The 11,748-nt window shown below is 38.6% G+C and overlaps 1 protein-coding gene across 2 annotated transcripts; it reads left to right on the plus strand.

Moving 5' to 3' along the window:
- The first annotated feature begins 439 nt into the window (after positions 1 to 439).
- Positions 440 to 1,288, plus strand: LOC148015824 (StAR lipid transfer-like protein). 2 transcript variants are annotated; one of them, XR_015688088.1, is made up of 3 exons: positions 440 to 776; positions 878 to 1,108; positions 1,214 to 1,288. XR_015688088.1 is itself a non-coding variant. In XM_087664192.1 (2 exons), the coding sequence occupies exons 1-2, from the start codon at positions 573 to 575 to the stop codon at positions 947 to 949; spliced, it is 276 nt and encodes a 91-aa protein (XP_087520318.1). In that variant the 5' UTR covers positions 440 to 572; the 3' UTR covers positions 950 to 1,288. The 2 variants fall into 2 exon arrangements, 1 of the variants encoding a protein (XP_087520318.1); XM_087664192.1 differs by having other exon boundaries at positions 878 to 1,288.
- The last annotated feature ends 10,460 nt before the right edge of the window (positions 1,289 to 11,748 follow it).

Here is an 11,748-nt window from a genome sequence, read left to right on the forward strand (position 1 = left end):
TGTTTGAGGATAACTTCACGGTTAACATAGAAGCAATAGTTAATAGCACATACAAGGCTAGGAATAAGTCACCATTCGTAAGAAAAATGCAACTGTAACAGGGTATACCAACCTATATGGACATCCAATAAGATGTAAAAGTATTATTTTTTGAAGAGAAGAAATCACATTTAAACATAGCAAAAAAATTATCAATGTTCAAACTCACAATCAGTGACTCGAACTATATAAATATACATATTCTCCTTTTGAGATTCTCCATGTATTCAAACAATGCTAAAACTTATCTACAAATGTACTTCGCTTTAAAACATGTCACATGTCTAAACACCATTAGTAAAATTATTACATAACAAACATGCAAGAATTGCATATAGAACTTCAAACTCCCTTACTAAACTCCATTGGTCAACCTAGTTTTTAATAACCTGAACAAAGAAGGGTTTGAGAGGCTGAGATAAGTCCCACCCACAACGTTGGAGCATGGAATTAGGCCTGTTGAATTAAGTTCAGAATGTGGGGTATATGTATGAGTCATGACGATGGAGGCTTGAGTCCGCCTGACTAAACTGATGGGGGGAGACGAAGAACTATGGGCGGAGACGCTGTTGTGGGAGGGGTGTGCAGTAGGGCAGACGGTGGGTGCCTGGGTCTGTTACAGAAAGGGCCATGGGGGCACTGCCATGCCATTCCGGGCTTTCGCCATCGCTACTCTGCTCATCGGCGCCGGAGCCTGTGCAGTCGGAGGCACTCTGCGAGCAGCAGGCATTCGTCAGGTTTCCGTTCTCTCTCTCTCTCTCTCTCGTCGCGTGAGAGGTTTTAGTCTGATTATTAGGGTTTTCTTAATGTCCATTTTCTCATCTTTCCTTCGTGGCAGCTTGAAGATTTGAAGCAAGCGGGAAAGTCAGTGAGGCATTCTTTGGGTCTTCCAGTAAGAGATCAGGAGTAACGTATGCAGGCGGCTCTCTTTCTGTTTTGCTGATTCGTTGATCGCATAGTACCGCACCTTTGTCGTCAAAAAGAACCATCATCCCCCTCCAGAAGACGAGCTTGAGGATCGTCAAGATCGGATTTAACCAGACAGCAACTCTCTCTCTCTCTCTGTGAGGTAAATTGGAAGCTTGAATCTAATCTGGTTTGGGCTTTACCCGAGACATGAGTTGCATCGATTTGACGCGGGTGTTCCTCCGATGGCATCTTCTGCTTGTACCAGGGAACATGGTGAGGGTTGCATGTTATGTGATAGATAACAAGGTGTGATACGGTCGCACTATGTAGCCTTTGTGAATGGATCCCTGTTGTCCCTCGGCATCTATAAGTAAGTAAGCAATTCATTATTAGGCACCTTTTAATAGGCCTTAAGTGAATGCAACTGCCGGTGAAACGCGAGTGCCTTCTTTCGAATGGAGTCGAGAGTGGTTTCATGCGATTTAAGAATGATCCGGCAATATTTATAAATAGATAGATAGACCTCTTAACAGCATGTTTGCTTGACCATTGAACTAGCCATCTCTAAATCATGTTAAGTGGCTTGCTTATTTGGCCTCGAAGAGCATAAACACAATAATATGGTCTGCCCTGCAATGAAGCCTAGGTTAGATACTCAAGTCCAAGAATTGAGAATTTGGGTAGTTGTAGTGGGTTACTATTGAAATGGTGACGATTCGATAATATGCTCAATTCTTCAATAAAAGCCTCGGTTCGATACTCAAGCCCAAGAATTAAGAATTTGGAAAATTGTAGTGGGTTAGTATTGAAATAATGATGATCCGACCCAAGTTTGATACTCAAGCTCAAGAATTGACAATTTGTGAAATTGTAGTGGGTTGCTATTGAAATGTTGATCTAGAATGTTGCAATTTTGAAAGAAATTCTCAATGATATTAGCCGTCTTAATGGAGGATTTAAAAATTTAATTTTTTAGTTTTTCTCTCCTCTCTTTTTAGCGGCTATTCATATGTATTAATGAAAGAGAGAAAGAGGAGGGGGTAATGATGATTTTGAAGCAAATGATATTAATAGAGCACTAGAGAACGTAGATCGGGGTTGGACAGTACGTCAGCAGTAAGAGAAAAGTGTCAGCGGTCTCTCAATCTTGGGATACATGCCTTGAATATGTAGGTTTCTATGAGTAAGTATTTTTTTTCTTTATTTGATGAAAGATAATTGAAGGAAATAATTGATGATGATTGATCTTGGTTGCATATGTTGAATTATCTTTGAAATGAAAGGAAAAATAAAAATTTTTGATGACATAATAATTTTTTCTCAAAATATGGAAAACCCGCGAGGAAAGGGATTGTAGATACAAAGACAGGAGTCAGTATACTTAGCCATGTAGTGCTAGAGGCTTGGAATAATCTATTTGCTATTGAGAATGTAAGGTTCAACGCCACACTGGCTAATGGAATGAAAGTAAAGCCATTCAGAGTGTTGAAGAATTGGCCATTAAAGATTGCAAGAGTCCAGTTATCTGTAGGCTTCATAGTTATGAAGAGAGTGGACTACGACATCTTATTAGATCGATTTTAGATGCGCAATGCACGAGTCATAGAAGACTCGGGGAATGGTCTAATTTTCTTAGGCAATCAAACAGAAGTGGTGAGAGTAGAGATGGATACTTGGAAGATTACGCCAACTGACCTAGATACCATCTCACCCATATTGAAGGGTGATGCACAAGTTAGAAAATCTTACGGGCCATTGACCAAGTATATCCCTTGTCTCCCGAGGATGAGCAAGTTTGGATGTATGTGCTAGTTACAATCGATCTACCATTCTCAGATAACAAGGAATACGAGCAAGTTGTTAAGATTGTTAGTAAGCCCAGAGATACGCCCTCAGTAGTACTACTTTGCATCATGGCTAGAAGCTTGCATGGGTGGTCCCTCTCTGTCACATTCCACGTCCTAAACAACAAACGAGATCTTAGAGCACCTAATCGATTAGTTAGTAACCTAGTCCTAAATCTTAAGTCACTTATCTCTTGGTTGAACCCAAGTGGCGATGGACCAAGGGACACAATCTAAAATTGATGTACAATTGGGCCTTAGTCACTGATAATAAGGAAATGCAATATTAAGACCTAGGAGATGAGCAATAGTTGGATGAGGATAGTTCTGATACTGATTACAAAGGCTGCTATTTCTTTAGTGATGAGCAAAGAAGAGATCAACATGATACAGTACGACATTGAGGAACATGTGATCGAACAAATACGGATAGACTCCAAACCGCACAAGAAGAACATCTTCAGAATCAAGAAAGGAGTTATGCAAATGGATTGTGATCGCGCCTAGTTGGAGCACATAGGAGCGATTGATCATGAACGAGCGGATCTTGGCCAACCAAGTGCCACACTAGTATTCAAAATGGAATCACCATTTGAGCTACGACCTCCAAGAGAGATTCCCTCTTCTAGCAAAGATGGAGAGTTTAATTTCAAGTCGGAAGTAGGCTCAGATAGTGATCTTGAGATATCCCAACCACCTAAGACCAAATGCACCAAGGGAGGCCTACTAGTCCACCTAAGGCTTTGAAGGTTAAAGAAGGAAAGAAGGAAACAATCTAAGGAGCTGCAAGCAAAGGAGTAGAGGAAGCCGCAAGACCTGTCGAAACGATTCACAAGATTTAAAAAAGGCGATAGGATAGTGATCTTCCTAGGAGCCAAAAGACAAGGGCAAGTGAGTGAGCCTATAGAAGGATCCGCCAAAGCCAAGGTGGTCAATCTAGTTAAGGAAGGGGAGACGTCCTAACTTATTTTCATAGCCGATGACTTGACTAAGGAAGAGGAGGAAAGTCTTATTACTCTCTTGCAAGAGTATATGGACATATTCACTTAGTCCATCGATGAGCTAAAAGGGGTAGATTTGAGTGTAGTGACTCATAACATCCCGATGACACTTGATGCAATACCAGTCAAGCCATCGTATTCAATGAATCCCAAACATGGCTAGGTTATCAAAGAGGAAATCAATAAGCTGTTAAGAGCGAGATTCATTTATGAAATTGAGCATATGGAATGGGTCTCGTAATTATAATGAAGAAGAATGAAAGATCAGAGTGTGTGTCAATTACAAGAAAGTCCACATTGCTATGAAGAGAGAATTATTTGCTTTCGTACACTAAGTATATGCTCAAGAGGGTAGCTGGTAAAGAGGTCTACAGTTTCCTGGACAGTTTCTTCCAATACAATCAGGTGCAAGTGCATCTTGATGATAGGCACAAGATCGCATTCGCTACTGAGTGGGGCATCTTTGCCTATATAGTCATGCCCTTTGGGTTGACGAACACACCAACCACATTCCAGAGGCTCATGTGTACCATTTTCAAAGACATGCCTAGGTGAGAGTTAGAAGTATTCATTGATGATTTATATATTCACTCTAATTAGAAGGAACACCTAGACAAGCTTGGAGCAGTCCTTGAAAGATGTAGACTGCATTATCTCTTGTTGAACCCCTTGAAATGCCAGTTCTACCATTCTTAGGTGGGGTGTAGGGGTGATCAATTGATGCTTAATATCCCTCTTATCACAAAACTACTTAAATGCCTTAAAGACATATTCTCCTCTATTATGAGATCGTAGACATTTCAACCTATGCCTAGATTGATTCTCAACCATAACAACCAAGAAAGTGCTAAAAATTAGCTAATACTTTTGATTCTTAATATGATAGACCCAAGCTTCATGTGAGTAGTTATCACAATAAGCATCAGAAAGTACTTAGCACCATGTAACGTGACTGATAGGGCATGGGATCACAAACACTTGCATGCATAAGAGCCAACAACTCACCCATACAACACATAAAACCAAAATTTTATGTGAGTTATGAGTCTGCTTGCCATATTAATAACGATCACAAAAGTCAAAACATGGGTAGTAAAGAGGTAGCAAATACTATAAAAACGACTGAATACTTTAATTTCTTTAAGGGATATATGCCCAAGACAACAATGCCAAAGAGATATATATGGAAGATCAGTCACGACCAAAACATGATCAACCAAGCTAGATATAAGGAATAGATATAGGCTGCCAACCTTGGCACCTCTAAGCAAAAATGAGGTTGCTACGTTTAATCCTCCATGCAGAATTACCAAAAGAGATATGGTACATATCATCATTCAATTGTCTAGTGGAGATAAGACTTTTAGTCAAAGCCAAGATATAATGTATATCATAAAGCATAAATGGAGTATCAATACCAAACTGCAATCTTACATCACCTATGCTAATAATATCCAATGCAGTGTCATCTCTTAGTCTAACCAAACCTGTGACAATAGGGTAGGTATAAAACAAATGACGATATACAATAACATGAAATAAAGCTTAACACTGAGAGTAAGAAGACAGAGTATCGATCAATTGAGTAGCATCAAGTGATAAAGATGTAAAAGAGGCAATTCTCATAGCAAATAAAATAAATAAAAAATACAAGAATACACAAAATATGCCAAAGAAACCATAGCCAAGGTGGCTAGGCATGAAAATGTATTGCCATGAATGGTTGAGAATCAAAGATGAATGCTGCAACAAGATACTAACCTCTTGCTATGGTGGACATAGATACACACCCCTATGATAGGTGGGAGGAAGGATCCCTCAATCTTGTATTCTTGAAATGGCAAAAAGATCATTCACATGTTACATCTCCACCTTTTATACCAAACTCTAGCATATCCTAAACTAAGGTATTTTATGAACAAATTATAAGGATGATTATAAGGATAGCTTGAAGCATATGGAATCATGTTGAAGTAGAGCTCTTATGTTGATGAATAATTAAGATGTTGATGAAGAAATGACCATATAAATGGAACACACAGCTATAAGATGTCCAAAATAGGATGTATACAAAGTTGGCCATATCTTGAGCTAGAAATGTCAGATTTCCATGTTCTATATACAGAAATGTAGAGGATAACATATAGTATCCAGCCATGCCTTCAAATCAAATTTTGATGAAGATAATGCAATTAACTTTCCGATAGAAAATTATTACAACAAGTTATTTGCTGTTCTGTTCATGAACTGTCCTCTTGTAAAAGCCATGGAAATTGCTCCAAGTATGATGCTTGTTGCAAAGAAGATTCTTCGATAGGCAAACCTTTCCATTTGATAAGGTATTCCACAAGAATTCGGTTCCTTAGAACCTTCTCCCTCTTACCAATAATATTTTCAGGCTCATAGATGATCAAACCATCATCATCCAAGGGAGGGAGTTCTTCAAGAACTTGGATTTGAGGACCAACATACTTTTTAAGCTAAGACACATGAAAAACATTATGATTTCTTGTGCTTGAAGGTAAATCGAGTTGATAAGCAAGATCCCCAACTCGTTTAACAATGAGGTAAGGACCATAAAATCTATGAGTAAGTTTATTGTGCCCTCCTTTGAGAGAAGCATATCGTGACTTGGGAACCTTCAAGAATACCCAATCATCTTCCTCAAACTCCACATGTCTTTTTTTCTCATCCGCATAGGCTTTCATGGTCTCTTGAGCTTTCCAAATGTTGTCCTTGCATTACTTCATAAGAGCCTCCATCTCTTCTAACTCCTCACGAGCTTGTGGATTCACATCTTCATGGAATAAGGCGGAGGGTACTTGCACTTTGTAACCATATAGAGCTTCGAAAGGAGACATTACAAATACTCATATGATAAGTATTGTTATAGCAAAACTCTGCAAGGTGAAGCCAATAGTCCCAAGCATTTTGTGTGTCATGGAAAAAGTGCCACAAGTATACCTCTAACCATTTGTTAACTCTTTCTGTTTGCCCATCGGTTTGTGGATGGTATGCTGTACAAGGATTCAATAGAGTTCCCATTGAAGAGAATAAACTCCTCCAAAAGTTGCCCATAAACTTAGTGTCTCGATCGGACACAATCTTTATTGGCATTCCATGAAGCTTGAAGATAGATTCCATAAATTGTTCAGCCACTTGCTTTGCTGTAAATTGAGCTTTGGTAGGGATGAAATGGGCTGATTTAGTCAACAAGTCTACCACCACATAAATGTTATTCCACCCATGCTCTGTTGTAGGTAATCACACAATAAAATCCATGGTAATATCAGTCCACTTGCCATGAGGAATAAGAAGTGGTTGAAATAAGCCGTCGTGTAGAAGAGAAGAGTCCTTGTTTTGTTGGCATGGAAGACATTGCATAACAAAATTCTTAACATCCCTCCAAATACCCTTTCAATAGAAGCTCTTATGGATATTATCAAAGGTTTTGAACAGCCCATGGTGTCCCGCTAAAGGCGAAGAGTGCATCTCATGCAAAATACGGTCTTTGAAAGAAGATTGTGGTATCAAGTAGACTCTACCATGATACCATAGAAGACCGTTATGCCATTTGAAATTGGAATACTCTTCTCCTTTGCCTTGCTGAAATTCCTTCATCATCTTTGATGCTTGCTCATCAAGCAAATACCCTTCTTGAATATCATTGATTCAATCCTTATGCACAATTGAAATTGTAGAGATGGAGCATGCCCACATTCTTGATAAAGCATCCCAATGTTGTCTTTTCTAGCCATATAGGATATTTCAAAATCATAGCTTTGAAGAGTAGCTAGCCACCTCCGTTGTTTTTAGGAGACATTTTGTTGGGAAAGGAAATATTTTAACACACGGTGGTCACTTTAAACCTTGAAATGGTTGCCATATATATATAATGATGTCACTTTTTAATAGCATGCAAAATTGCAAATATCTCTTGTTCATAGACATGTAGTTGACGCTTCTTATCATCAAGCTTACGACTCTCATATGCTATAACTCCATGGTCTTGATAGAGAACAGCCCCAATTCCTCTTCCACTAGCATCCGTACATATAGTGAATTCCTTAGAGAAATTTGGGCAAACAAGAATATGTGCTGAAATTAAGAGACATTTCAACTCGTTGAAACTCTTGTTGGCTATGGAGTCCCAAAAAAAGACTCTTTCTTCAACCTATCGGTTAAAGAAGCCACCACATGAGTATAAATTTTTATGAATCTTCTATAAAATGATGATAATCCAAGGAATCCCCGCAAAGAGGTAGAAGAAGTCAGTGTAGGCCATTCTTTGACACACTTCACTTTGTTAGGATCCACTCTTATCCCTTTTTCTCCCACAACGTGACCTAGATATTCCACTTCTTCTTCCATGAAAGAACACTTTGACATTTTGGCAAAGAGTGTGTGTCTACTTAATATGTCAAAGACCTCTCGTATATGCATCAAATGCTCCTCCTTGGACTTGTTATAAATGAGAATATCATAAAAAAATACAAGGACTGTTTTGTATAAGAGAGGCTACAATATTTTATTCATGAGAGCTTGAAAAGTGATGGGGGCATTTGAGAGCCCAAATGGCATGACTAAGAAGTGGTAAAATCCTCTTTCAGTCCTAAAGGTTGTTTTATACTCATCTCCTTCCTTCATTCGAATTTGGTGATAGCCTGAACGAGGATCAATCTTGGTGAAGACCTTTGCATTCTTAAGTTCATCCAAGAGATCGTCAATACGTAGAATCAGGTATCTATTCTTCACCGTGGACTTGTTCAACTCTCTATAATCAATGCATATGCGGAAAGATCCATCCTTCTTCTTTACCAAGAGCACGTGAGAGGAAAATAGAGATTGACTAAGCTGAATTAGACCCATTTGTAGCAACTCTTTGACTTGTCGCTCCACCTCTTCCCTTTCAAACTTTGATAAGTGATAGGGAGGTTTGTTGATGGGCTTGGTATTAGGCAACAAGTTGATAGGATGGTCAATCTCTCGCTTTTGGAGGCAAAGATGATGGTAGTTGAAATAAATCTTTGTACTCCTCCAATAGCACTTTCAACCTTGGATCCTTGTTCTTTGAAAAAGAAGATGGTTGATTTGGTGGCTGCTCTTCACCTACTTTTGCAAGCAAAAGAGTGAAGATACATGGTTGTGCATTGATTTCTTTTCTTAACTTTTTCATGAATATGAGTTCCAACTATTTTTGACCAATGCCCTTCAATTCTATATACCGTCCATTCTATTTGAACTCCATTTGCATGTTCTCCAAGTCCAATGAAAATTTTCCAATGGACTTTAACCAATCGTAGCCAATGACAATATCAATGGGTCCCATTTCTAAAGTAATTAAGTTCACTTGTATGGTACATGAAGGAGATAGAGTAATAGGAGTTTGTAGGCACACTTCATTGCTCGACTCATAAGCTCCATTCGCAACTTGGATCTTCAATGGCACTTGCATTTGTTGAGGTAACAATTTTAGCCCATGTAAAGATTTGGTATTTATGAAGCTATGTGTGCTACTCGTGTCTATCAAGAGATGAACCACTTTGCCATTGATCAACCCTTCAAGTTGAAGGGTATTTTCTCCCTTACAACTGGTCCATGCATAATGATAAATGGCACATAAAGAACCACTCGGATCAAAAGGAAAGCTGTCCACAATGTCATAAAACTCATCATTGGTTCCACCATCCTCATCATGTATGTCCTTAACCATAGGGTTTGCATCCACTTGAAACACATTTGCCTCTTGATTCTCTTATCCTTCATCTTCATCCGGTTCATCAATGATGACAAAATTGAGCTTGCTATTTTTAGATTTACATTTCAGTCTATGGTATCGTGTCCACTTCTCTCCACACTTAAAGTATAAATCTTTGGCCCGTATGTCCTGAATTTGATAATTAGAAAGGACCTTGCTTAAGTGCTGTTTTGAGATCCCTTTTGTGTATTTTCAGTCCTTGTAAAATTTTCTCTTGAGCCATATTTTTGAAAATTTGCCCTTGTTTTTGTGCATAATTTCCACCTTGTTTTGAGGTATAAATAGTAGGAAAGATTGGTACTTTGCTGTTATAACTGTTGGGACTGTTATACCCGCTATTTTATTGCCTAAAGTGTCCTTTGGCTGGCTGAAATAAGCTCCAAACTTAGAGGACTGATTTGATGAAAAATACCCTGCACCTTTAGGCTGAAAACCCATTGAATCTATCCTATATTTATGTCCATACCTTTCAGCATATTGAATAACATCATGAATGCTCTTGGGCTGCATCGCACCTACTTTCGAAGAAAGGGCCGGATCTAAACCAAATATATATTTGTTTAACTTTTCTATATCATCAATTCTATCAATGTACATAGAGAGGTTGAGGAACATATTGGAGTAGTACACACGGACATGCCTCTTTGTTGAAGATGCAACTTTCCCTTTTCCATGGGAGAAACAAACACCTCAAACATTGCCTTTTTAAAATCTTTCCATGAAGCAAAAGTATGACTAACTCTTTGCATGTATCTCCACCATGTATGAGCGTATCCTTCAAGATGGAGTGCCACAAAGTAGATCTTAGCTTCATCATGGCAAGGGAAAAGAGTTAAGTACATCTCTAGTTTGTTTACCTATTCTTCTAACTTTGTTGGAGATGCATTATTCTCCTTGAAGTTCGAAATTGTGATTTTCTCCTAGTATTCCCTCTCATTATATGTTGGTTGAAAATTGTTAGAATGCTGTCCAAAAGATGGTTGTCTCCAAGATTCTCTATGCATTGAATCCCTTCCAAAGGAATTTGGCCTAGAAGCATTACCACCTTGATTTTGTTGATTAAATCTAAATGAATGATGCTGTTCACTAGTGGGCTGACCATAGGTTGTGTTCTCTTTGTTAGTGATGTCTTGAAATGACATTCTTTCTTCAAATCTTCCATGGAACTCTTCATGCTCCATTTCTCTTAAGCCTTCATCCCCTACATAAGTTGCCTCACGTCTTGGATTAAAATGTGGATGGGCATAATATTTTGATGGCTAACCATAGGTATTCTTCAATGTAGAAGGCTCTCCTATCTCAAAAGTGGACATGATTGGTTGATCAATCCCTTTTCCTTTCACATTAGATGGCTGGACTAAAGTATTTTCACCATGAGTAGTGGGTCTATTTGAAGAAGAGGGTGTATTTTGAACCTTGATGGCTGATAATACCTCATCAAACCCATTTTTCATAGTCTACTACTATATTTTCAAACCCATATTGCATGAACTTGACCAATTGTTGAATACTCTCATTTATTGCATTGGTTGTCTTTTCCATATTTTCCATTGACTTAGAAAGTTGTTCAAATCCATTATGCATTCCAATGCTCATCATATGTAGCTCATTTGAAAGTGTAGGATCCCCAAAAGGCTCATGGAATGCTTGGTTCTCTTCATTTCCAAGTTGCACACTATGGGCATTACCAACACTTATACCATCATCATGTTGGTCTTGATTTTGGGTTTCATTAGTGTTATTTTGTTCATTGGCATACTCTCTAATGTCTTCTTGAAGTATCTCCATTACTTGGTCTTTCCTTTTGCCTTTGGCCATTGGAAATGGTTGCACCTAAACTTGAAAAGTACGTGGGCTCTGAGACTACGGGAGGTGTGCAAAGTTCCTCCTGTGTCGGGTTGTGCACCCCGTTAGGGTCATAATCGAGAAGGGAGGGTTGTCTCTCTTTTGTCTTCCCAACTTACCTGGCATCCACTTTTCCTTATTACAGGTATCGACATGGCAAGTGCATTCTAGGCTAAGAAAACAGTGATGCTATGCATAGATGGAAAAAGCCTTCGATTCTTTGATGAAATGCAAGTGGAAAATGGAAAAATTTACTAAAATTAAAAGAGCTATGGATAGGGAATTACCCTTTGAAGTGACTCACTGCTTTTACAATATCCTACTTACCATTTTCATTGGCATTTTTCAGTCC

Source organism: Lygodium microphyllum, chromosome 23 (genome assembly GCF_053477565.2).
Source record: "Lygodium microphyllum isolate KBCC chromosome 23, Lygodium_microphyllum_v1.1.10, whole genome shotgun sequence".
NCBI lineage: Eukaryota > Viridiplantae > Streptophyta > Polypodiopsida > Schizaeales > Lygodiaceae > Lygodium > Lygodium microphyllum.